At 35.7% G+C, this 27,686-nt stretch overlaps 2 protein-coding genes across 2 annotated transcripts in view; both read right to left on the bottom strand.

Annotated features, from left to right (window-relative positions):
- LOC123873431 (indole-3-acetaldehyde oxidase-like) overlaps positions 1 to 12,037 on the bottom strand; it is a 32,944-nt gene extending 20,907 nt beyond the window's left edge. Inside the window, exons 1-11 of the mRNA XM_045918275.1 lie at positions 11,791 to 12,037; positions 9,671 to 9,840; positions 8,503 to 8,663; positions 7,538 to 7,953; positions 6,564 to 6,787; positions 5,016 to 5,118; positions 3,855 to 3,982; positions 2,893 to 3,183; positions 2,273 to 2,560; positions 1,342 to 1,841; positions 582 to 765 (exon numbers count right to left, since the gene is read on the bottom strand). Coding sequence (XP_045774231.1) covers positions 582 to 765; positions 1,342 to 1,841; positions 2,273 to 2,560; positions 2,893 to 3,183; positions 3,855 to 3,982; positions 5,016 to 5,118; positions 6,564 to 6,787; positions 7,538 to 7,953; positions 8,503 to 8,663; positions 9,671 to 9,840; positions 11,791 to 11,833 — 2,508 coding nt within the window. The 5' untranslated portion in view covers positions 11,834 to 12,037. The remainder of the gene's footprint in view (positions 1 to 581; positions 766 to 1,341; positions 1,842 to 2,272; positions 2,561 to 2,892; positions 3,184 to 3,854; positions 3,983 to 5,015; positions 5,119 to 6,563; positions 6,788 to 7,537; positions 7,954 to 8,502; positions 8,664 to 9,670; positions 9,841 to 11,790) is intronic.
- A 1,606-nt stretch (positions 12,038 to 13,643) lies between these two features.
- On the bottom strand, positions 13,644 to 26,078 carry LOC123873263 (indole-3-acetaldehyde oxidase-like). The gene is made up of 16 exons (XM_045918038.1): positions 25,940 to 26,078; positions 23,747 to 23,916; positions 22,753 to 22,913; positions 21,862 to 22,283; positions 21,324 to 21,547; positions 21,155 to 21,257; positions 20,947 to 21,074; positions 20,585 to 20,875; positions 20,221 to 20,508; positions 19,634 to 20,133; positions 19,213 to 19,396; positions 18,410 to 18,605; positions 17,319 to 18,082; positions 15,374 to 15,566; positions 14,730 to 14,840; positions 13,644 to 13,859 (listed from the first exon to the last, which is right to left on the bottom strand). Exons 1-16 carry the CDS (start codon positions 25,980 to 25,982, stop codon positions 13,789 to 13,791), a joined length of 3,849 nt encoding a protein of 1,282 aa, XP_045773994.1. The 5' UTR covers positions 25,983 to 26,078; the 3' UTR covers positions 13,644 to 13,788.
- Between the last annotated feature and the right edge of the window lie 1,608 nt (positions 26,079 to 27,686).

The raw sequence follows: 27,686 nt of genomic DNA, 5'->3' as shown, positions 1-27,686 counted from the left end.
TACCTATTTTCATAGCGTTATTATAATTATAGTTTATTTTACGTTGTTTTGGATGTGTGTGAACCAACCACCAACCAACCATTGTTACAATTATTACTGTATCCATGAGTAGCTAACAATCAGTGGCACGCTGTTCCGGTTGATTCTGGTATGAGAAACAGTAGCTATGCCATTTCTATTACAATATTTAGAATTCTGGGATAGGGACCTACTAATATCACAATAACTTTTAAGTCTAGAAAGGATTTTTTTTTTCTGAGAAAAGAAGAGAGAATGAGAGAGATAAGAGTTCCGTGATAGAAAGAGAGGCATTCACTTAATTTTTGGGCGCAGTGCTATGTGAGATAAATTGCATTTTATTGAATCGTAACAAGAGTTGCTATTTATTTAACGGTCTTTGCGGTTGATGTGATCTTTCTGTATTATTAAATTGAGTATTCTGTAATATAGGTAGGTACAACGAACTTGGCATCGTAGACCGACCATATATTTATATTGGTGGGTTATAAAGGAATTCATTGGTCCTTTATGAAATAGAAATTCCCGAAATATAATTATTAAACATGTTATATTATCCTTACTTCGAATTTGCAATATGTCGGGGCCCTTTTTCCAATAACTCTCATATTATCTTCTATTGGTAGAATGAATCTGCACGGCTTTCCTTGGATACGTGTTACGATAGCAGCCGCGCAAGCGATTTGGGCAGATCGGGTTATTTTGCCTCCGTATGCTCCACCCACTCTTCTGACTATCACATTTATACTGAAAGAAAAGAAGATTTTAACATTTTCGAAAAAAAAATTTGTATAATAAAATAGCGAGCAAATGAACAGGCGGGTCCCCTCATGTTAAGTGATTACCGCCGCCCATGAACATTTGCAGCACCAGAGGTACCGCCTATGCGTTGCTGGTTTTTCAGGAATTTGTTGGTCCGCTCTTTGAATAACCCCACGTTGTAATCTAGTGGGAACACCGCGATACGACAGAAGAGCGAGAAACCGTGAACGTTGGCATCATTGCTCGACATCCAATGTACGCGTCGTGTTTCCTGTTACGTATAGCCTAAATACCTTAAATGCAAAAGTGAAAAGGCATCTACTAGGCAAGCACGCTCAATCCTTGCTTTTTATTAGTATGCGCAATGTATAACATATATTATATGTGGCATTGAACCCATAGTGGCTTATTTACGCATCTTTCGTTGACATCTAGCGTCAGTCAGATGTTTTAATTGGAATATATTGTGAATTTTTAAAAATATTGGATTTTTAATCCTTTTTTTTCGTATAATAATAGTTTCGTATAATAGTTTATTGAATGAAGTATTAATATGTTTACCTATTCACAGGAACATTTAGGCATTTGGCTACAGCAATATTAGTCAAATCTAGCCATTGTGTCGATGAGAACACATCTAAACCATCTTCTGTAGGTCTAGCGACACACGTTTGAGGCTCCATGTAGTAATGATATTGCGTTTCAAAGACTAATTCATCATAGATTAATGTTGTAGTATCATTACCGACATCAGTTGGTTCAATGACTGCATCCGATGATACTCTGTTATCTTTCTCTTGTGATGATAACACGTTTTTCACTGTCAGTAAAGGTGTATTAGGAGACGCTGTTTCATATTTGACTTTTACCAATTTAGCTGCGCGGTTGGCAACCTTTTCTCTATTAGCTACTATGATTGCGACTGGTTGTCCATAAAATTTTACTTCCTTAGAGCATAAAATCTCTTCTTTTGATTGTAATATTGGTATTTCGGTTGGAGTGAAATTATTCTCCCCTGGTATATCTTTGGCTGTGTAAAATGCTATAACACCTTGAATCGTCTACAAAAGTAAAATATGAATTATTATAAATTATTATCACAGTTATTTATTAAGAAATAATTAAGTACCCACGGAATTTTTAAAAACTAATTTTACGCGGACGATGTTGCGGGCATAATATTGTATAGTCATACTATGAATGTGAAAATAAACCCGTCTGTCTATCTGTCTGCTAGCTTTTCACAGCCCATACCTTCAAACTTAGGTAGAGGAAACCACGGGCATTATCTATATTCTACATATACATTATCTAGATATATGCATTCGCATTTCTAATATGATATTATTAAGTATGGCTTTAGGTGGATGCCTGGTTTTCACAGAACCGAGAATGGATAGACCGTGAAAAGCTAGCAAACAGACAGACATATTTTCATATTATAAATAATATTAGTACCTATGGAACAAGTATGGATTTTATTATAACTTACAAAAGCTTCAGAAGTATCAAAACCAGCCAAAATGCTGCCGGGAATAACATCAGCAGTGACAAAAGCTCCATACACTTCGTCTGTTTGACTTGGCAAGTCATTTGCGAAAGTGGCCTCGCCGCTACATTGGACCAATCCTTCTAATTTGGGCACGGGTTTGTTCAGTGGCCATATTGTTTCATCTGTGTCATATGTTTGCGTCCCTTTCGAAGTTTTCCGTTTGATCACTTCCCCGCCGGAACGGTATTTTTCATTTAATTTGCCTTCAGGGCACAGACTTAAAACCGCCTGCAATGAAATATGTAGGAATATAATTTGTCTGTCCATATGTTAATATGAAAATGAAATACATACTAATATTATAAATGCGAAAGTGTGACCGTCTGTCTGTCTTTCTGGCCTAACACTGTGATAAAATTAAGTCCAAAGTTGGTGATTTCAATCAAAACGGTATAGTAATGACAGTAGAGTTTCAGAAGCTTTCATTCAGTTTTTTTGTTAATCCAGTAAAAAATTATTTCGTGCAATTACACCCTTTTGTTCGTCAGATTTGCAATTTATTTTGTGCTCCATCCTCTATCGCCCATCTTTAACAAAGAAATTAAATAAAAAAGACCAACCTTGTAAAACAGAGCTAGAGCAAGCAATTTTCTATATTGCGCCGATGGTTCCGGCGGTGCTTCAAGGGGATTAATTTCTTCTTGTAAATTTTTCAAAGCCATTTGCAAAGTTTCATCAGTGAAAGGATCTTTGTTGACTAAATGTTCCTCTGTTTTAACGGCGTGGACAAAGTTCGGTGAAATACCGCCAAAGACTATCGTGGCTTTTTCAATAATTTTATCATTCTGTTTGAATTTGAATAGAATACCAGCGTTCACAATTGCATGGGCATTCTGGGATCTAGGCATAATCTGTAAAAGTGAGTATTATAGACATGAGTACCTACCTCTGTGACCTACATACCTATGTTATATGCTAAGCGTCGATGGTCTGGTGGTTAGGATGTCGGCTTTTTTTTTTATTCACTATAGGCAAGCTCTTGACCACAATCACACCTGATGGAAAGTGATGATGTGGTCTAAGATGGGACGCGTTTACATAGAAGGTGCCTATTCACTCTTGTTTTAAAGATACCCGGATTTTAATTGGCTATTCGGGGGTCCGAAGTTAGATTACTTAGTAAAAAAGTAGAACGTATGTGCATAACCGTGCCACAAGAATATGATCATTAAGGTGCTACGCGACTTACGGCCTTTGACTGTACCTACATACCATACATACATTCTGATTCCTTTCCAATCAGTAACAAACTCGATTTGGTAAAAATTTAGTATCTACCAAAATTTTTCAGTAAAATTAGGTGTTTGAATAATGGAAAATATTGGGTTACATAAATTAGTCGGAACATTTCACGAGGAAGGTTTTACCTATTGTATAAAATACCACATTCATATTATTTATCTATAGACTGAGTAAGCCCACGCGGGCAAAGCCTGGGCGGGACAACTAGTAAACTATTAAAACCGCAGTAGTATGATAAAAACATTGAAGTATGGATAAATGGTAAAGAAGTACCACTCACCTTATATGTTTTGATCTCACATGAACACGACAATGGCGGCAGCACAACGTTTAATATTACTTTTCGTTTCATATCATGTTTCAGAAAATCCAATAATGATATTGTACTTTGCTTATTTGGAGCTTCAGCTAAAAATATAACAGTATTATCAACAAAAATATTACATAATCCATACTCTTATTATAAAATAGCTAATGACCGCGACTTCGTTCGCGTGGATTTCGATTTTTTTTTAATCGCGTGGGAACTCTTTTGTTTTCCTGAAAAATAGCCTATATGTTATTCCAGGATATAATCTATCTCTGTTCCTAGCCAAATCCGTCCAGTAGTTTTTGCGTGAAAGAGTAACAAACATACATACACATACACACACACAACACATAGACATACATACAAACTTTCGTCTTAACACACTAATACTTATTAGTGTGATACGAAAATTTGTAAAAGCCGTAATGATCCTGGGCACGCACCTCTAACGTTTCGGAGTTATGTCCTTTTTAACCCCCGACCCAAAAAGAGGGGTATTATAAGTTTGACGTGTGTATATTCTGTGTGTCTGTCTGTGGCATCGTAGCTCCTAAACAAATGAATCGATTTTAATTTAGTTTTTTTTGTTTGAAAGGTGGCTTTGATCGAGAGTGTTCTTAGCTATTATCCAAAAAAATCGGTTCAGCCGTTTGAAAGTTATCAGCTCTTTTCTAGTTACTGTAACCTTCACTTGTCGGGGGTATTATAAATTTTTAATTTACACTTGTTAAGCAAATAAATATCGCTTACTGATAGAGAGCCTGTTAGGGCCAGACTTTTGTTATTTTATAAAAGCTGAAAGTTTCTCTGTTGTTCCCAACACAGGGAGGGACGATCGGCGACTATAAACTTTGGATCGTCGTGGCATTGTCAATATAACAGGAAACAAATGTGTATAAGGTGCATAAAATCTTGCGTCAAAGTATATAATTATATATATTAGTATAAATTGCACACAACTTTTTTATGTTTTCTTCGGAATAGTATTAGTTAAACTTTAGGTAACTTAAAGTAAAGTGGAAGCTTAATAATAAGGCACCCTTCCATAAAAATCAGTAGATACCTAGTTAACATATTTTTTTTATTACAAATCATTATTTACTTATTTGTTTGGAATAAAACCCATCGTACCTATGGTAATCATCCCTCCAACAGTTTCAAATAGCAAGAAAAGGTCAGACGGGAATTCGTTATTTGCGTGCTTCAAATATAAATTTCCCCCGATAGTGCCGATCTGAAAGTAAATAATATACCTACATGATATTAATCCGATACATTTTATTACATAAACTAAGAATAAATGGAGCTATACTCTATCCACGGAGAGAAGTTAGTATTCAGCTCTCTCGCATTCAAATGACAAAGACAAAAAATCTGTGGGCGGTAACCATTTTGAATGACCAATTTATCACAAACGAACCTGTTTTCAAAAATTTCGAGTGCTTTTTTGAAAACAAGTTTTGTAACTTTTGAAGTTGTGTGCACTTCAATTAATATCGCTTGCTTTAAAGACGAAAGAAAACGTGTTGAGGAAATCAGTACTTAGTAGTGGGCCGGCGATTGGTTAGAAAGATGATGACGCGCGGTTGAAGCAAAAATAAACGTAGGCGGGATCACAATTTTTGAAAATGAGTCGGCAAAAGGATTTTTCATCACATCATTTAGTAAAAAATAGAGCTCCTGAAACCTCAATAAAACATGGCGGCTGTAACAGCTGATCTGTTTGGCGGCCATTTACGTCGGAAGTGACGAATGAACGTTTCCGTCCGAAAAAATATTTGAGTTCCTCTCAAGGAATCTCTCAAGTCGCGCCTAAAGAAGTTTTATTTCAAAAAGCTACGACAAAAGACAAATCCTTAATACGTTATGCAAAGACTTTAAATTCTTAAGAAGGAATTATAGGCTTAAAATATTTGAAGAGCTGACGAAAAGAACCTGACTAGTCCTTTTACAGTACAGGGAAAAAACTAAGACTAATGGACTAAGAGCCAGCGCGTGCCAGACCTTCATTGTTTTATAAGAGCTAAAAGTTTCTCTCAGTATTGTCCCCGACACAGGGAGGACCTGTTATCTCCCAAGCCACCATGATAATCTTCATTGTCGCTGATCGTTTCCCCCTGTGCTGGGGTCAATACGCAGAGAAACTTTCAGCTTTTATAAAATAATGAAGGTCTGGCACGCGCTGGCTCTCTCTCTCTATAATTACAATGCATTAGTACTGGACTTTTTGACGACCTCCCTGGGACAGTGGTGAGCCCTTTGGTCTTATTTGTTGAAGGTCCCAGGTTCGATTCCCGGCAGGGGTTTGGAATTTTATAATTTTTAAATTTTCTCTGGCCCGGTCTGGTGGGAGGCTTCGGCCGTGGATAGTTACCACGTAGATGCTGCGTAGAAACCAACGGGATATGGTCTATTACCCCTTCCAGGTTAACCCGCTCCATTTGCAGCATCACTTACCACCAGGTGACAGTTAAGGGCTAGCTTGTATCTAAATAAAAAAGAATCCGGTTTTGTTTGAAAAACGCACTTTTTTTAAATCGTTGGTACTTTAAGATTTTTTCCGTAAAAATTAGTAACAGAGGTCGACGTTACTTAAAAAACAAACGATTTAAAAAAATGTGTTTCTGTTAAAAGAGGAGTCCTAGTGCACCAGCTCCTCATTTACTTGTATGTTCTTACATTTCTCACTGGAATATGAGCGACTAAATCCAAATGTCTGTTAAACTCTTTCAAGTAAGCAAAATCATCACTCTCCGATGATAGTTTTGCAAAAATTTCCATCATTTCCGTTAAAGGCATACCAGCTCCTAATATTAGATTTACATCCATAATGTACCCTTTCAATTCCGCTACACTGAATATATCTATTACGCATTTCGGATATCCAGTTACATGGTACACACCTGAAATTAATTATTCATTAGCCTATGCCAACGTACTCGAATAATATCAGCTTTAATCCCTGAAGAGTTAATTACAGTATGACACAATTTAGAAGTCACTACTACAAAATTCGCAATGATCAATTCGGAACTGAGACTAAGTTTATTACCCACTTAACTGTAGTCGAATAATATGATCTTTAATAAGATGCAATACGTTTTAATTTTTTTATTTATCTCACTAAGAACATTTGACCCCACCATTGAGTTTTTCGGCAAATGTTTTTTGGTATCACGAATTGGGATGATGCCTATACTAAGTCAAAAATGAAGTATTTCTTAGTTTATTTATTTATTAGTCACAACGTCCTTGTTTGTTGGATCCGAGGCTCTGCTGTAACTTATCAAGTTAATGCTAACTGTGCCTCATTCTTATCCGTATCCGTGTGTATATCTATCATTAACTTAGTATAGATGGGACATCCCCACAAAAAAATATGCAGTACAAAGTTAGATACCCTAGAGTCTTGCTCAGGTTTCTTAATTTTACTTCTAAGTCGAGGTTGTTTCGTTGTGTACTTATATTGCTTAAACTTCCCGTGGGAACTCTTTGATTTTCCGGGCTAAAAAGTATCTTAAGCAACTCTTCATGTCTTTGTTTTCCAAGATAAAAAATAATCTATATCCAATATCCATGTAAAATTAAGTCAATCTGTTGCTCCGTTGCAGGACGATTGCATTTTCGTATTTATAATATTAAGTAAGAGTTACCTTGTCCAGTATTCCCTGCTACCATTTTATATTCGTCACATTGAGCAAAAGTTTTGAATACATCATTTAACTTGAATAATTTAAACCAGTTATAATTTGCACCTTTTATAGCAAGCGTGCTATTATTACTTTTTTCTAAAACACACCAGTCATCTTCCTTTACATATTTTGTTTCTATCACTTTGTCTTTTTTTGTGTTATGCTTACAGTTTTTTGTACATCTGACTCCACAGCATTTAAAATTAGCCATTTCTTCTATGTCAACTAGTTTGTTTTTTAAATCTTCATCAGCGTCTTTTGCGAAGCTTTTAAAGGCATCAACTATTGGTCTGTACCCGGTACATCTGCATATGTTGCCAGCAAATGAATTTTCTACTTCCTCTGCAGTTATATCCATATTTTTTTCTGTGTATAAGCTGAAAATAAACATTATGCTCATGTTAATTAGGGAATTAAGACTGAATTATCACATTAATGTACGAGGAAATTATAACAAATGTATGAAATATTTGTCTAATAGAGACGTTATAACTTGATAGCTTCTTTCAACGGACTCTATGATAAATAAAGCTTTCCTATTGGTCAGGTTTCTAAAGCGCTACGCACTTCTGCAGAATGGAGTAGTGCTAAGGCACTGCTTCTAGTCTTTATTGATAGAAATTCAAACTCAGCTTTGTTTTCTTTAGAATAGCACCCTTACCTGAAGTTCTCCTACTCTTATATTTTCTTAACCTGTACCAATTTCTACCATGACAAAGAAAGAAAAGCTAAGTTGTTTTTAATTCAAAATATTTTTGTAAGTACTTTTGAATTGTCAAAAGCATCTAACACTGGTTCGGAATGTCTTTCCTACCGAGAAGAAACAGCAAGAAACTCGGCGATTGCTCTTTTTAAAATAAGACGCCGCGGCTCTATTCCGCTTTACAAGTGTCTATATTGTTGAATAAATATAATAAATGCTGTACCTATACATGTTCATGACCCATCCAGGAGTGCAGTACCCACACTGAGTCCCGTTAAATTTCGCCAATCTGCTCTGAATTTCATGGTAACCAATCGTTTTGTTCCCAATGCCTTCAACAGTCGTGATTTCCCAGCCATGGCAAGAGAGGACTGATACAAGACACTGAAACCAGAGAGTTTAATACTTACTCGTAGGTATGAGTTCACTATGACGTAAGTAAATTATAAATTACTGTGGCTTCTAGAAATTATTATTTACTCGATCTGTTTTTAAGTACGAAGATTTGGTCAAAACCGGGGGAAGGGGAGGGGGTTGGTTATGAACGCAGTAGACGAGTAAAAGTATTTTATAAGGAAAGGGCTTATATATTTAAGCTATGCCTTTTGGAGGCCTGCACACCTTACACTATAAATAAAGTCGGCACTGACCACATAAAACTACTATACTATTATTATACATACTTCTTATACCACCACAAGAAAGATTACAGTAAAAAAACAAAAAACACAGACACAACAAGGAGGATACAAAAAAATGCAGCCTTATCGCTAATTGGCGATCTCTATCAGGCAACCTTTAAGAATATGAGAATATGAGGAAAAACAGACTGCAGGTGGTTTCTAATAAATTAATTATAACATACATACAAATAACTGCTACATACTGACACATGAACCACTAATAAATATATTAAATAATATGTATAGTACCAATATATTTATAAAATAAACTAATATTCTTAGTATTGTTTATAATCATCCGGACTTTTACAACAAATCAATTGACACCTCATTCATCAAAATCAGCTCAACAGTTTAGACACTACGGTGGAACACACAGAATCTGGATACAAACATACATACCTACATACATTCATACATACACTAGCTGACGCCCGCGACGTCGTCCGCGTGAATTTAGGTTTTTCGAAATCCCGTGGGAACTCTTTGGTTTTCCGGCATAAAAAGTAGCCTATGTGCTAATCCAGGATATTATCTATCTCCATTCCGAATTTCAGCCAAATCCGTCCAGCAGTTTTTGCGTGAAAGAGTAACAAACATACACACACACACACAAATACAAACTTTCACCTTTATAATATTAGTGTGATAGACTGCTAAAATCATAACCCTTCCTTTTGGCTTTGCCGCAGTCGGGTAAAAACTTACAGAGTTAACGGCAAAAGTTTTCACTTCATTCGTCGGCGGCGATGCAGCGCGTATTGAGACGATGCAAGCGCCGCACCCACCTTCATGGCACATCGCCTTAGTTCCACGCAGATCAGCCACTGTTCTTATGTATTCGTTCAAAGTTACATCCGGGCTGTATCTGCCGTCAGCTGCAATTTATATTTATCTCCATGAGGCCCGTGGCTTCTTCCGCATAAATTGCAGTTTTTCAAAAATCTCGTGGGAACTTTTTGATTTTCCGGGATAAAATGTATCCTATATGCGTCTCTAGGATGCAAGATATATCTGTGCTAAATGAACAATGCTCGCGGTTTTCAGCGTGGCTTTGGATTTTTAAATCGCGTGAAAACCATAGACTTAGATTTTTTTCGCTACGCTGTGGAAACTCATAAATAATAATCATGGATAAAAAGAAGCCTATTGTCCTTCATTGGAGTACAGAACGGTCGTGAAAAGCTAACAGACAGACAGACAAACAGACACGCTTCCGCATTTATAGTATTATTGTACCTATGGATTTATGTTTAACAAACAATTCGTTTTTGTTACATGTACAATGTCTAGTAATAATGTGTGAAGGCTGCATTTATATGGCTCAAAAAAAATACACTAATTTATGATCTATATTAAATTATAACGGATGTTACTCGATTTCTTTTATTCTCTGAGATTATTATGAGTGTGTGGTCTCTCCTAAAAACCTTAAAAGACCTTAAAAGCCTTATCGCGCTGTTTGCCCAAAATGCTATTTTTTATTAAAGTCGCTATCTGGAATTAAACATTGGAGTACACATTGGACCAACGCGTTTTGGCGAACATGTACAATTGGACGGGGCCATTTGGCGTGTGGCTGATGTTGGCCTATTGCCAACTTTTTTTTTCATACAAATATCAAGAGATCAAGGCGCTATTTGCAAGCAGCATATTTTATATTTTAAAACATATCAAACAAGAGAAAACGTGGCCTATTATAGTTAAAATTCTGGGTTAACATATAGGATCGTTTTTATCCCGAAAAATAAGAAAAATATATAAATTGTTATGGTGTTCGTACAACGGTACCTATTCTAAAAATAATAATTTACTCAGCAAAATGGAGAACTTTCATGTATCTACTAAAACTGATTTACGAACCTTTTAGGTAACCGGAAACCCATATATAATTTAAGGGTACCTTTGTAACTCATTTAACTTGAGACTTTGAAACACTTTACACTTTGATTCAGTACGAATTACGATGCTGAGTAGTAACCAAATTATGTTTACCTATCCCATACCTACCTATCCCTTATATTATAAAACTAATACCCACCCCATATAAAAGGCAACTACGGGAAACTTGAGCTTTTGTAATGTAGGTTAAATCTTAGGTTTAGGAATTTATTATTTCTAAAATGTCTCTGGGCTGGTCTAGTGAGAGGCTTCGGCCGAGGCTAGTTTTCACCCTATCAGCGAAGTCGTGCCGCCAAGCGTTCCGGTTCGATGCCACGTAGAAACCCCATAAAATTATTCCTTCTAAGTTAGCTCGCTTCCATCTTAGACTGCATCGTCACTTGTCACCAGGAGAAAACGCAGTCAAGGGGCATTTGTAATGAAAAATATGAAATAAGGTTAGGTCTCTATAACATAGACCCCTATTGAAAAGGATTTTCAGAAATACCATTCGAGGTAATCCGGGAATGGCTTTACAGATTGTAACAGTTTATTCATTTTTGCGTTCATCATCCAAAAGCCACAGATTTACAAGTCAGATAAAACTTTTACAGTCCGAATCGAATTTCAATCGAAAATGGTTCTTATTTTTACGCGACTGCGATTATCATTCCATTCATACTAATATCAAAGTTTTACGATGTACTAAAACTGTGCTAATATTATGAATGCGAAAGTGTGTCCGTCTGTTATCTTTTCGCATCCCAACACTTCACTTTTCAACAATTTTGACGAATTTTTTATAGAGATAGCTTGTGTCCCGATAATGGACATAATATTAAATATTGTATTACTTTTTATCTCGGAAATTCCACGGAATTTTCCCTACAAAGAGGCGGGCATCATAATAATAGAGGTATAAAATGATTAAGTACTTAGGTACTTACCTTCATACTGGATTCCGTTGATTTTAAAAACAACTTTCGCCATTTTCAAAAAATCCAAAGCAAGGCTCTTTTTCAGGTGTTTTTGTTTCTTGTATCTACTATAATAACGATGTCTATTGTCGTGGTACTGTAATTTCACATTTATTAACAATCCTCGTGATATTTTTCGCGTATTTTCATGCGTAAAGAGTTATGCTAATCCATCTACCGTTCTAGGACATAATGTAACTTTACTCTGCCAGCATTCGCTTATAATGACTAGTGAATAATATAATGATATATTACACAAAATTGGTTGTTACGAGAATAATTCAACAGAACCATCAATTCAGAGGTAAGTAGGTAGGTACTTTGCATAGGTACTTGGCATATTATGTGTAATATTGTGATGTCGCCTGCCACTTCAACTATCGTTTTAGTGCAAATGCAATTCATGATTAACTCATTAAGTATGGTATTGTATTTATTGTTATACCTAATAATCTTTTTTTATAAGGTGGATGCGACGGGCCTGCCCGCGAAATTCAAATTTAATTTGGTTTTTCGCAATTTGCAAACTAATACTACAAAGTAGGCTTAAGGTACTTTAATTGCGCCAATGGCAGTATCATCCTCACAGGTTCATATAAAAATCTTTACTTGAAAGGGTCCAGTTTAAGATATTAGCTCTAGTATCGACTATAACTCACAAATGAGTCGATACTAGAGCTAATATCTTAGCTGGACCCTTTCAAGTAAACCAAGTTCAATTTTAATTTCTACGAAAATTGTAGGTAATAAGTTACCCGCGCAAAGCCGGGGCGGGTCGCTAGTTCTCTATAAACGAATTATCGTACCTAACTCTATTTTACTTTATTCTTATTCTCTAACTCTAATAATATAATTAATTAATAACATAAACCTAGGTACGTGTACAAAAACGTGTGTAAATTGTATGTAATTTCACGGTCTGCTGGATTGTCTTATAATCTGCGAATCATGCAGGACCTTCCTCAGAATTCAATACTTCTAGATAAAATAATACATTATATTATCTACGATTCCAGAATAACAAAGATATCGGTTTTCTAGATTCTAACCTACTTGGACATCTCTATGTGGGTATTTACTACTAATTTATGATTGTGTGACATTGGTTATTTGGGTGCTTCAACGAAATAAAAATACTATACCTATATTACTTTACGGTCTATATTTCATTAGATTACCAATTTAAAATGGGATTTCTTAATGAAAATAACATTAATACCAGAAAATAACCTTACAGGATAATTCCTATACGTCTTAAAAAATCTTATACATCTTATATAACATTCAAAATAAATACCTATTGAATCTTATATTATTTGGATTGTGTATTCGCTTGGATTCGGATCGGAAGCAGTTTACCACCGTTCATACAAGTATATTGTGGAATGCTACGAATGGGAGATATTATGGCTTCTGAAAACGAAATCCGGATCCAACCCCCATCTATGGCAACCCTTCAAACAACCTCTTGTTCTGAAGTTGACCTAAAGTATACGTAGATCAAAGGTGCTACGGATAATTCGAAAAAGCTGTGATAGCCTAGTGGTTAGATCGTCCGCCTCCTAATCGGAGGTCGGGGGTTCGATCCCGGGCATGCACCTCTAACTTTTCAGTTATGTGCGTTTAACATTGAACGAAAACATCGTGAGGAAACCTGCATGCCTGAGAGTTCTCCATGTTATCAAAGGTGTGTGAAGTTTTCCAATCCGCACTGGGCCAGCGTGGCAGACTATGGCCTAAAGTTTAGGCTGAATGAATTAGTCCTCTCAGAATGAGAAGGGTTTACGCCTTAAACCCTTCTCATTCTGAGAGGAAACCCGTACTCAGTAGTGGGGCGGAAATGGGTTGATCACGGATAATTCAGATCAAGAATTCTCGGATTTGAATTGGATGCAGTGCGTAAAGACCCTAATGTATATTTCCTTCACACCAGCAAGGTGAGGAGTATTTTATACTTCCTTGTCCGCATTACTGCAATATAAAATGTTCTATTTTATGCTCAAGCGCCATGAAAATATTCTCCGCTGTGCATGGTATACCTGAAACGAGATAATAATTTATATAATGTTTTTGTGCTTCTTTTTATAGCGGGATTAGCTTACGCTGGACAATCATCACTATAACATAGTATAAAACAAAGTCGTTTCCCGCTGTGTCACGTCCCTATGCACCCTTAGATCTTTAAAACTACGCAACGGATTTTGATGCGGTTTTTTTAATAGATAGAATGATACAAGAGCTGCACACTTGTCTAGCAGATGCCTATTCACTCTTGAATAAAGGTATTTAGGTTATACTTGGTAGGAGTAGCGAGGTGTCATCGGTCTCTTGTGCTCCGTCGTCACGAGGTTTTTAGGCGGTAGGAGTCCGACATAGCCACTGTGCTCTCCCGTGGCCGGTGGTATCCACTATCCATGACGGATTTTCGTCACGAAAAAAAAGTTGTAGAAGTAACATCGAAAGGGCATTCAACACCTTAGTGGTTAGAGACCTACCGTAGTGGTAGGAGGCTACGGCCGTGACTAGTTACCACCCTACCGGTAAAGCGATCCGGTACGATGCCGTGTAACAACCAATATGTAAGGGTTTAGTAAAAACTGCCTTATCAATGCCCTACCAAAAACTGACTTATCCCTTTTAAGTTAGCCCGCTTCCATCTTAGACTGCATCATCACTTACCATCAGGTGCGATCGCATTCAAGGGCTAACTTATAATGGGATCAAAAAAGCTTTAAGCAAAAACGTTTCGTCTAGATTGAACATGTTGATCATAAGGACGCTAACGTTCATTATCTATAGCACCTTGTTGGTTTATATTTTGTTTTCATGAGGCCAAAATAAAGCTTTTACTTTATTTTTTTTACTTTTAGCTTATTTAAAAGAAAAGTATTCAAATATTATAATCAAACCTATATCGACCCACTGATCTGGATAGCCCGCGTCGAGTCGAGCGTTGCGGATTGCCTCCCGAAAAGCGTGGAGGACTATTGTGGCCAGGCAAAATGCCGGTTCTCCTGTGGCTGAAAAATTATATCGATTTTTTTAACGGATAATATCGGCTTACGAAATTTATAAGTGATTAAATATAGATCTAGATTATTATAAAATAAACTAAAATTTACATAAAAAAAAACCAATAAGAAAGGGGCATCGCCCACTGCAAATTTTTTGTAGCGATACAGTCGCAAAAAGGTTGCGATTAAGGTTCCGATTCAGTTAAATGGATGCGTCGCTGATCTGTGTACATTTGCCCACGATTTTATATCGCTTCTGTCGCGATTTTGTGGAAAACTCACGCTTGACAAAAAAATTGAACATGCCAAAATTGTTTCACAAAAAAAAGACGTAAAGGTTCCTAAGACTGTTTTCCTATATCTCCTATGGTTTTGGATTTCCCCATACTGTCACAGCTATACCTTCCTATAGTGCGGGAATATACCTTCATTTAAAAATCACCCACTGCGCAGGTTCATGTGTAATTTTTACCTGATGGCATGTACTATAACTATACATGTATATGTATACCGATAGTATGCATACTTTACATGTATACCTTTAGATTGAAGTAGACCATGTTCGTTCCCCGCGTTTCTACGAAAGTAAATCCTCATGTCAGCGGGGATATCTTTGATTCCAGGCGGTTTGTACGTCCATGTACGGTTAGTTAGTAGTTCGCCTGTCGACTGGTCGTAGATAAGGTTCTCTGACGTCCAGTAACCTAGACCCATCACGAAGGCGCCTTCTATCTAAACACATATAGAAGAAAATATGTGTAAAAATATGGGAAAATTTCTTTAGGCCGCGAAAGTAAAATAACTTGCTCACTAGAGCATAAATTCACTTCACTAACAGCCGAAATCTAAATATATAAAAAGAAGAGGCGACTGACTGACTGTCTGATTGATTGATTTATCAACGCATTGTTCAGACTAATGAACGAATTGGGCTGGAATTTGACAAGCATATAGCTATTCACACGCAGATATTCGCTAAGAAAGGATTTTTAAATATTCAACCCCTAAGGGGGTAATACAGGGGTTTGAAATTCACGCGGTCAAAGTCGCGGGTATAAGCTAGTTAATAGTAAATAATAAATCCTTTCTGTGCCTAATCTGTCGATAAGTTACTTAGCAACGTGTTGTCAAAATTTAAAATATTGCCTTTTTAACCCCCGACCCAAAAAGAGGGGTGTTATAAGTTTGACGTGTGTATCTGTGTATCTGTGTATCTGTCTGTGGCATCATAGCTCCTAAACGAATGAACCGATTTTAATTTAGTTTTTTTTGTTTGAAAGGTGGCTTGATCGAGAGTGTTCTTAGCTATAAACCAAGAAAATCGGTTCAGCCGTTTGAAAGTTATCAGCTCTTTTCTAGTTATTACTGTAACCTTCACTTGTCGGGGGTGTTATAAATTTTTAATTTACACTTGTTGACAAAATATAACAATGTTGCTACGGTTGCTAAGTTACTTATCGACACAGATAGAGTGATCACATCAATTTCGGTTGAAGATTAGCATCACGTAAAATAAAATTTTAACAGCGCGTCCGATGCTACTGATATTACTTACATGTTGAGTACTGAAAACTGTTTCTGCCGCTCTTGCGCATCCTAAGGGATTTGCAAGTCCTAGGTACAATCTCCTTTTATTTTGCTAAACAACTTAAAGCAAGCCCATACTGCGATATTTTAGGGCACAATAATTTTCCCCAAAATTCTGTGGCATATGGAAATTGTATAAAGCCCTTCATGCTTTTTTTTTGCGAGTCCACGAGGCTTCATACAATTTTCATATTCACAGAATTCTTCGAGAAAAATTGCGCGGAGAAATTTTAGAATGCGGGTTTACCTACCCGTGCACTAAAAATTTATATGAGCAGAAATGAATTTATAAATAATAATATAGTCTATACGAGATTTTATTTTTCAGTACTTTCGTAAAATATACACGATTTTAGCCAATCTCTATATACTCGCACTCGACGGGTCAATCCGAACAAAATTCTTGCATTTTCTGCAACTCGCTTTTGAAATAACTTCATGGCCAGTCCGTATTTATCATTATAATTTTGGTAGTTTCTTGAAGCACAAGTTTGGTCCTGACTCATTGAGTGCTTAATACTTACGATGTTCTGCCATTCTCTAAGTAAAAAGTCGTTCGCAAAATTTTTTTTTTAATTTATCACCAAAAAAAGTAGGAATTTTTAAAAACTAATGTTTCTAAAAAAGAATGCTACGTAAGTAAGGACCAAACTTTAACCTAACTAAGAACCTTGGGTCCTACGAAGCGTCATTTTTACACGTTTTAGGTGATGCTGATGACTCAAAAAACATTTTTTGCACTTAACGGCTTTTCAGTTAGAGAACGTCTGTGTTGGTCTTACCACAAAACCTTTATTTAGATGTTACCACGTGAGCCGTATATAAGTATTTAGCGTCTGTTTACACCGTGCTTAAATTTTTTGTGATAAGAATTTAAAAAAATAGAGCAATATTTACCTGACCAACATCTATTAGAGGACTTAAACTTCGTCCTGTATCTTCAAGTAAATCTACCCTTCTTACATCATGATTACCAGTAAGTGTATCAACTTCTACTTCTAGAGCGCAAGCTGCATACACGTTATACGATTTCAGTTCATCTTTAGTCGAAAACACGTACGATGCTTGTAAATTTACACCTTCTTGATATGCTTTAGTAATAAGTTCCTCCCAAGAAACCGAACCTTTCGCTTTGATAGGTGCCAACCTTTCTAAAAGTATCTCACATGCTTTTTTGGTCGCAAAAGCGACGCATTCGCTACCAATGCTTGCACCAGTAACCATTGCATTCGGTGAAACCACGCTTGTACTTGGTTTTATTCTGATTTTCTCTAAAGGTATGCCTAATACAAAAGCGCATACTTGAGCTACTTTGGTATTCAGTCCTTGTCCCATAGCTATGCCACCATGACAAATTACAACTGAGGCGTCCGCGTGATAAATTGATACTACTGAATTATAATTCCCGAAGTAATATATTTCGAACGTCATGGGCATTAATTTCAAAGCTCTCTTCATCCATCGGTTCTGTTTATTGTATGCAGTAATTTCCTCATTACGCCTATCGTACTCGGCATCGGTTTTCAATTGATTTATCATGTCTGGAAAAGGATTGTTTTGTGTTTCCATATTTGAGAGCCGTACTTGCATAGGGTCTTTCCCAATATTAAATGCGATATATTCCATTATATTCTCAATCATTGCAACACCTTCTGTGGACGCTGTAAGTAAAATAAAGCTTAAAATATAAATAAAAACTACTGTTACAACAATACTTCACTGAGGTCACTCGTTTTCCCAAAAGAAATGGACGTACGAACTCTACGAGTATGAACCAAGATACATATTTGCATATGTCCATACATAGATCCAATTGCAAAGATTTTGATCATAGCTGAGTAGTGATAGTTCGATTGCTGACAAAGGTAGAATCTATCTACCTATCTTTTGGTTCAGCAAATTTCACTAATTATTCTATTTTGTTGTACTTGTACCAATAGCGTTAATACAGTATTAATGTGGTCAAACCAAAATCTTCAAATACCTACATGGTGACCTGCAAAATGTATTTGATGCGGTGTCAGTGATGATGCTATATGATTCTATCTTCCATCGTCTCGGATCGTAGCAGCTGTATAAATGAGTGATTGTTCTTGCTGATATATTTTCATTGAAAGAATATCCATGGTCTTGGTGGAAAGCAGTTTTCAGATATTGAATAACGCCCTCTTCATTTACCCCTACCTGAATATTAATAAATAACAAATTCATTAAATAAATAACCTAAATAACCAGCTTTTATTAATAAAAGCTGGTTATTTAAGAATATTTAGGATTTTTTTTTGAAACGGCTGAACTAATTTTGTCGAATTTTCGCAGGCAGTTATGGAACACGATTTTGATGTGACCTATTTTTTATACCGGGAAAACAAAGGCTTTAGGTAAATTTTTTATAGATGAATTCTATTTTTTTATTGTAGCCATTTCAAAACACACAAAGCAGCATAGCATAGTCATTTTAAGGGGTCGGTCTCTTCAGAGAAAAAAGGAAACCTTATAAGATCACTCCGTTGTCTTTTTGTCTGTCTGTCTGTCTGTCAAAACCTGTCAGTCAAAGGAATCAAAATCTATAGGGTACTTGCCGTTGCCCTAGAATCATAGCAAAATTTCTTATAGCAATTAAAGGAAACATCCGTGATTTTTTTGTAATGTAACCACAAGGTAACATCACAAAAAAATTAAAAAGTTTATTATTTCTTCAATAATACGGAACCGTTTGTGCTCACCAGACTCGCACTTGACCGGTTTTTTAAAAGTATCTATTCTGTAAATAGCTAAATGTTACACTTACCTCGAATTTGCTATTTAGCGGCAATCTTTTCCCAATAGCTTTCATATTGGTTACTAAAGGCAATATAAATCTGCAGGGTTTTCTCTCTAAATGTGCAACTAATGCTGCAGCGCATGCTATCTGAGAAGCGCGAGATATTTTACCTCCATACCCTCCACCCAATCTACGGACTATTACGTTTATTCTAAAAAAAGATTGTTCAGAAATTACTCGTCAGTTCGTCAGTGGTTTTCAAAAATGACAGGTTACTAAAAAATTATGTAAGCAAAACTACCTAATGGGGTAGAAAAATTGTGACTGTGCCGATAGAGTGAAAAGTTCAATCAGATTTGGAATTTCAAAATTCTAGATTTTTATTTTTTAATATAAATATAATGCAGACCAATATAGTAATAGTTTATAATTTGAGGATTAACATTACCTGTTCACTGGAAGATTAAGACACTCAGCAATAGCTACACTAACTAAATCTAACCACTGATTCGATGAATATACATCCAAGCCATCTTCTGTAGGGATCGCTACGCATGTCTGCAGTTCCATATAGTTATGATACTGTCCTTTTAATTTTAACTCTCCACTTAAGACATGTTTAATATCATTGCCGACTTCTGTCGGTTCTATAATTTGATTCTTAACCATTCTTTCGTTTTTTTCTGGAGACTGAAGGACACTATCTATTGTCAACAAAGGCTTCTTTGTACTCATTAAAGAATAATTTACTTTAACGAGCTTAGCAGCTTTTTGAGCTGTCTGTTCTCTGTCAGCTATTATAATTCCAACTGGTTGCCCGTAATACATTACTTTTCCAGAACATAAAATTTCCTCGTCGGCATCCATCATTGGAATTTTTGAAGGCGTAAAGGAATTATTTCCTGGTATGTCCTTGGCAGTATAAAATCCTGACACTCCAGAAATATTCTGAAATTAAATAAGAAATGTCTTGAAATATTTTAAAAATTACGACAGTATATTAGCTGTTTCTGAACCTTAGTTAAGCGCACTTACAAAAGCTTGATCTGTATCAAAACTACTTATCACACTTCCTGGATTAACATCAGCCGTAACAAATGCAGCAAAAACTTCATCATTCATTACAGGGATGTCATTTGAAAATTCTGCTTCACCAGCACATTGAACTAATGCTTCTAATTTTGATACTGGTTGATTCAAAGGCCAAACACTTTTATCAGTTTCAAAACTTTGGCTTCCTTTAGATGTCTCTCTTTTGAATACCTTCCAACCAGATTTATATATTGGATTTACTTTATGATCAGGACAAAAGTAAAGAATTGCCTGAAATATTATAAAGGTAATTAAAAAAATATAAATAAAAACATTTATACTTCTTACACATTTTAATGATCCTTACTTTATAATATAGACTGACGGCAAGCATTTTTCTATATTCAGCCGAAGGTTCCAGTGGATTCTCTTCAGGCTGGATCTCTTCGTGCAGACTTTTGAGGACTAATTGTAATGTCTCATTAGTGTAGGGATCTTTATCAATTAATATAGCCTCAGTTGTTGCCGCATGTATAAAATTTCTAGATATTCCTCCAAAAACTAAAGTAGCACTTTCAAGTAGCTGAGAGTTGTTACGAAATTTGAACAAAAATCCGGCATTGACAATTGCATGAGAATTTTGGGCTCGAGGCATAATCTAAAACACATTTATAATAATATAAAATAATAATATTTTTTTCTAATTTCATTTTTATTAAATTGATTAACCTTGTAGGTTTTGAGAGAGCAACATTGAGATAAAGGTGGAAGTATGACATTTATGATAACTTTTCCATTCATATCAACTTTCAGGAATTCAGGAAGCGTCATTGTTATGTTCTTTCCTTTTCCTTCAGCTGAAATAAAAATGAATTATTACACTTTACAATCATTTTTTCTATATATATATAAATAAGTTAATAAACATAAATGTTACCTAATGTTACCATTCCACCAACAGTTTCAAATAGAAGAAACAAATCAGATTGAAATTCATTATTAATGTGTTTGAGCATGAGGTTTCCACCTATGGTCCCAATCTGTAAAATCTTAGAATTAAGATTATCATTTTTTTACAGAGCAAAATCTTTAAAAGACATACTTACATTTCGAACAGGAATATGGGCTACTAAATCTAAGTGGTCGTATAGTTCCTTTAAATATTTAAAATCTTCGTCTGCTGTAGACAGGCTATGAAAAATTTCCATCAATGATGACAAAGATATACCAGCTCCCAAAATCAAATTAACATCCAGAACATGTTCTTTAAGTTCAGATACACTGAAAATGTCTATAATATTTGTTGGGTAATCAGTCATTTGATTCACCCCTAAAACAAAATTATTGTGATTAATTTTAAGCTTTTTTTCAGAGTCATACCACTAGAAGAATGTTAAATATGCATGTGGATGGAAAAAGAGAAGAGGACGACCAAAGAAAAGGTGGATGGATTGCGTGAAAGAGGATATGCGTATAAAAGGGGTAGATGATAAGTTGATGGATGACAGAAGAGAGTGGAAGAGGAAGACATGTTGTGCCGACCCCACGTAGCATGGGATAAGGGCTGGAAGAAGAAGAAGAAGAATTTTAAGCTTTTTAACAATCATGTTTTGTAACATCTACTCATATTATTTTTCTACATGCCTTGTCCAGTGTTTCCTGCGATCAATTTGTAGTTATTGTCACTTTGGATAGCTTTAAATACATCTTCTAAATAATATGCTTTAAGCCATTTATGTGCTGGACTTGTCACCGTAAACGTCTTGTTGTTTGGATTTTCAATCATACACCAACTAGTATCATTTTTATCATTAAGTGCATTACTGTTTTTACTCAAAGACTTTTTATTTAGGCATTTTCTATCAGAACAATCTCTAGTGCAAGATTTTACTAAATTTAAATCTTCTAAGTCAATAACTTTATCACGTAATGCTTTGTCAGCATCAACTGCGAATGATTTAAAGGCTTCAGCTATTGGTCGGTAACCAGTACATCGACAAATGTTGCTTGCGAATGAATTCTCGACTTCCTTAGTTGTCAAATTTTTATTTTTGGACATGTAGAGACTGAAATAAAAAATTCAGTGAAATTTCCAATTGATTGAATTGATTTTTATTTCATGCTTTCTTTATTTAAGGAATATTATATTTTTAGATAGCTAGGAATGTTATGATCGTTTGCTATTTGCGTCTAAGCAAACTCAGAGTGAACTCATTGGGTGATAGAGAGAGCTACTATGCTTCGAATTTCTCTACTAGGTACATAATCAAATCAGAATTAAGGAGATCCGTAACAGAACCAGAGTAACCAACATAGCTCAACGAGTTGCAAAACTGATAGAAGCTGGGGTCCACCGAAAAGCGCAGCATGCATTGGAAGACCCCCCACAGGATGGACAGATGATATCAAACGAGGGGCAGGGAGCCGCTGGATTCAGGCGGCGCATGTCGCAGTCCCTACAAGCGACCTATGTCGAAGACGTTTATCGATTGATATGATGATGATGGTGATATCGTATCGGTGTATTGCTTGTACCTGTACATGTTCATCACAAATCCCGGAGAGCAATATCCGCACTGAGATCCATTAAAATGTGCAAGCCGTTTTTGAATTTCATGATAACCAGTCCTTTCGTTACCTATGCCTTCTATTGTCGTAATATCCCATCCATGACATGACAAAACTGATACCAGACACTAGAAATTTGATAAAATTTAGTAAAAGTTATCTTATATATTTGTGATTCTAATGATAAAACAATGAAGTTAAAGTATAGGTATTTAAGACTCGCAAATTAATTAGAATATTTAAATATCCCTAAGTTGGATACTCATATTTTCCCAAGCAAGTATTTTTATAAGTACGCTTCCAGTATGTTTATTTTTCAGATCTGGGTATTGTTTTCTTGAAATTACAATTTTCATCGCAACAAAAGCCTTATGAGCTTGGGAATTTCCGTTTAAAAAAATTACATGTTTGATGAGGGTTTTATGAATTTCTAAACAGCCTGAAAACACGCTGGCTCAACGCCTAAGCCCATGACTATTAGCAAACGTAACAGACCGCATGGTTTGTATTTTCATTGCTCGGGCAGTACAGCTGGCCAGCACATTTTTGGTTGCGTTTAACAATTTTTTCATACCAACTTCAGAGTATTTACTACTCAATTCGCGAGTAGAGTTTCATGTTGACAATTGAACCAATGTTACTGGAACCATACGCTAATTAATCTACTTCGGCTACGCTCTAAAAATATGTCTTAGAGCAAGGTCTGCGTTATAGAGCAAACTTAACATACAACGAAACAAAACCAAACAAAATCTGAGGTTTCTAGGCCAAGCAGTTTCAGATGTTCATTGGTATGCCAGTCTCCCAGTTTTTCCTTTTTATGTAGTAAGTATAGACAAGTGAACTAATTAATCTACGAGGTTCCAGTTTTGTAATATTTTAAAATTTTGATCCAAATCTTTTCCAAATTATGCCTCGTTTGCGCGATTAGGGCAAAAATTAAGATGATATACATGCTTACAGAGTTGACAGCAAATGTTTTGATTTCATTGCTCGGTGGTAATGCAGTTTGGACGTTGACCACGCAAGCGCCGCAGCCACCTTCACGACACATGGCTTTAGTTCCACGGAGATGAGCCACGTTTCTAATATATTCATTGAGAGTCACGTCTGGGCCGAATTTGCCGTCCACTGAATTGAAAATAAACAGATTAAATAATTTTTAGTCACTCTTTGCGTCATCTAAGATCCCAGAATATTTAATAGTACCTCTGAGTAGATGGATCACACCGCAAAGACTTTTGAATAAATACGGCGATGACGAAATAAAGCATAATTCAGCATTCCTATAACGTGATAGCTCTTTGGTAGTGTCACAGATGAGAGAAACTATTTACTCATCTGTGGGTAGCGTAAACTCTTATCTCTCTCAAGTTTTTTTATTTTTTTATTTTAGACTAGCGCTTGGCTGCAATCAGACCTGCTAGCAAGTGATGATGCCGCCTTAGATGGAGCGCGCTTGCCTAGAAGTTGCCTATTCACTCTAGACTTGACGGTATCCAAATAAAGGAAGTTACGCGAATGCCCTCGAAGGGACTCGCCGCCATAGTTGTATTTCTTGAATTATGTCAATAAGTGAACCTGACCGGCTATATCTTCTTAGCGATGTAAGGAAATAGAACAATTTTATTTTTCACCTACTTCTTACTGTACTTAGTATCAATTTGTAACTTTGCAAACTAATGCAATTCAGTCAAGTTTGGGGTTGTTCGTGATATTCGTGAACCTTTGGTAACATATTGCGATTTTAGGGTCTGATGATGGATAAGAGGTGTTCATAGAAACTGTATAAAACTTCAATTTTAATATTAAAAACAAAACTTTTTAGAGCACTTCTCAAACTATAATTTAATTATCTAATAGCTTTAGATGATTCTAGCCCCAAAATTCGTCATTATCCTTTAGAAATTGCCAAAATAATATGCAATCACGGGTATGTATCGAAATATCATGTAACACCAGTAGCTTCCGCTCTTGCCTATAATTTCCATAATGATGTGAAATTCAAGCCTTTCAGTCGCCTTATTGGTTAATTAATATCTCATATTCCGTGCTGCAATTACGGTTGATATTATGTTCTAGTTGCTCGTAATTAAGGGTTCTGCATTCCTATGACGTAGGACGTGAAATAAACTCGATTTCATAGGTATGAGCTACATACAATTTGAAGTATAGTGCGTTTCAACGAATAGTACCTATGGCGTTATGTTGGCTCCCCTGTCTGTCATTTGCACCATATTTGCATAAGAAGACGCAGATTTTGTTTATTTTCATTTGATTTTCCTGAATGAATGAAATGAAAATCAAATGAAAATAAACAAAATCTGCGTCTTCTCATGCCAATATGGTGCCAATGACCACTCAACAGACAGGGAAGCCAACATAACGCCACAGGTACTATTCGATGAAACGATCTATACTTGCATAGTATAGAGTATACTGTTAAATTGTGGTTTATTTATACATTTTTTGTATACTCATATAGAACAATCTACTCAAGTAAATCATATAGTTTCCTAATAGACACAGAGTGAATAAACTCGCAAATACTTTCTTATAAGAAAAAAAGAAGTTATGACTTTTTTTTTAATAAAATTAGCCAGTAAACGTGCAGGCGGGTCATCTGATGTTAAGTGATTGCCGCCGCCCATGAACATTTGCAGCACAGAGGAACCGCCAATGCGTTGTCGGTATTTCAGGAATTTGTTGATCCGTCCCTCGAATAACCCCATGAAGCATAAGCTAGTGGGGACACCGCCGATGCAATGGGAGTGATTCAGTTTGCATGCGCTTGGAAAAAACGATCTGGCGCAACGGGCGGTCGAATGACTGATTTTTAACCCACGACCCAAAAAGAGGGGTGTTATAAGTTTAACGTGTGGATCTGTGTATCTGTCTGTGACATCGTAGCTCCTAAACTAATGAACCGATTTTAATTTAGTTTTTTTGTTTAAAAGGTGGCTTGATCGAGAGTGTTCTTAGCTATAATCCAAGAAAATTCAGCCGTTTGAAAGTTAATAGCTCTTTTCTAGTTACTGTAACCTTCACTTGTCGGGGGTGTTATAAATTAATTTACACTTGTTATACTAAGATAATAATTGCTATTATTGTTATTGACTTAAAAATATTTTTTAATATTCAATTTTTAACATACCTCTATGTTCTTTCCCATTTATTTTGAAAACAATTTCGGCCATACTTTAAACGAGAATCTTAAAAAAATTGAGTCTCAACCTTACTATACGGTCTAATGGTGCAAAGGTAAAATACACCATAGTAGCATGAGACATGCTTATAAACTGGGATCTAGAGATAATCTAACAGGTATTAGGTTTATTATTGGTGCTTTTGTGTGAGCATTATAAGACAATTATTGGAATTATGCCGCAGTTACTACCTGCTCAAAGCCCTAATCGCTAACTGCAGCTCGCATAGCGATTTGCGATGCGAAATATCGAACAAAGTTTTCTTACGATATATTTTTTGGTAAATACTAAATATAAACCGTGCTTTTTTACTCAACTATGGGGGTTATAGTGTTTGGCAAATTACGTGCATGTGCGTGTGTGTCTGTGTGTGTGTGTGCGTGTGTTTAAAATTAATTAAGCGACTTTTGACTTTGTTCAGGCTTTTCAAACAGTCGTGAACCTTTAAAAAAAATTAAACCGACTTCAAAGGTCCTGAAAAGTTTTAAATTATTTACAAATTGTGTACTTCACACCAATTATAAACGGATGAACAAAAAATGAAACACTTAATGTAAGAATTTTTTGTCGGCGCCAAGTATCGATGGCGCCAAGTACCTAATCTACTACTTTTTTTTTTCTTTTTGGTTTGGTTTGGTACGTAGATGTATTATATTATTTAAATTATAAAACTTTTATGTAAATTACGATAGTGAAAAATACAAAATCGGTTCACTGATCTTTGAAATAAAAATAATACGAAACGAAAATACATAGATACTTACATAGTAAAAATTAAATGAGATCGCACATAATATTATGTATCCTCCCTTTTGCATCTGATATAATTAACTCCGTGTCGTTTTAAACAAGCTTGAGACAAAACTGTAAGTTTAGAATCTTTGTAAGTTCCCAAAATATTATACAATAGATAGATACCTAGGTACATTTCGAAAATATTTACTTAATTTAACGTTTAAATATGAAGAACATAAAATGAGAAAAGTCAGTTTTCAGTTTTGAAATTTATCTTATTAATGACCGGATCAACTATATACCTAATATGGATATAGATTCAAAACTAACTGCATTAAATAAATTCATACATAGGTAGATATGGCTGAATAAATCATGTTTAGAATTTGAACGCGACGCAGTTGATCTATTGATCCGCAAGTCAATTATTCAACCACCGGCCCTGTTTGACCTTGTTGCCAATCCAATAGGTCTAGCCGTGAATTTGCGAATTGAGATATCAGAATTTCGTTCTCAGTGATCTCCATGAAAATCTAGTATGGTTCAAATTAGAATAATTTAACATGGTTTTTGGGTTCCGTACCTCAAAAGGAAAAAGAAACTCTTATAGGATCACTTAGTCGCCTGTATGTATGTCTGTCTGTCCGTCATCCGTCCGGATATTGGCGGTATTCGTAAGTGTTGGTTAATGTGTTAAGGTCACGTAAAGGCTGTTTCCGAATTGTGTTGAGAAAATTAAGATGCTATTGATGTTTATATGAAAACTCATAAAAGTCGACAAGTCGGTCATCGCTCGCCACGCGATGTTGAGGCCTTTGGGCCAATGTGCATAAGGTTCTCAAGATATTCGCAAGCATAGTCTTCTATAGAATTTGTAATATCCAAAGCTGCATTTCCCGATACGGGCTCGCTATTTGAATAGTTTGGGAGACCTATTTTTATAGAAAAGCAGTAATATTT

Source organism: Maniola jurtina, chromosome 16, assembly GCF_905333055.1.
Source record: "Maniola jurtina chromosome 16, ilManJurt1.1, whole genome shotgun sequence".
Taxonomy (NCBI): domain Eukaryota; kingdom Metazoa; phylum Arthropoda; class Insecta; order Lepidoptera; family Nymphalidae; genus Maniola; species Maniola jurtina.
Note: the sequence above shows the minus strand (reverse complement) of the source record. Positions and strands in the feature narration are given on the sequence as shown.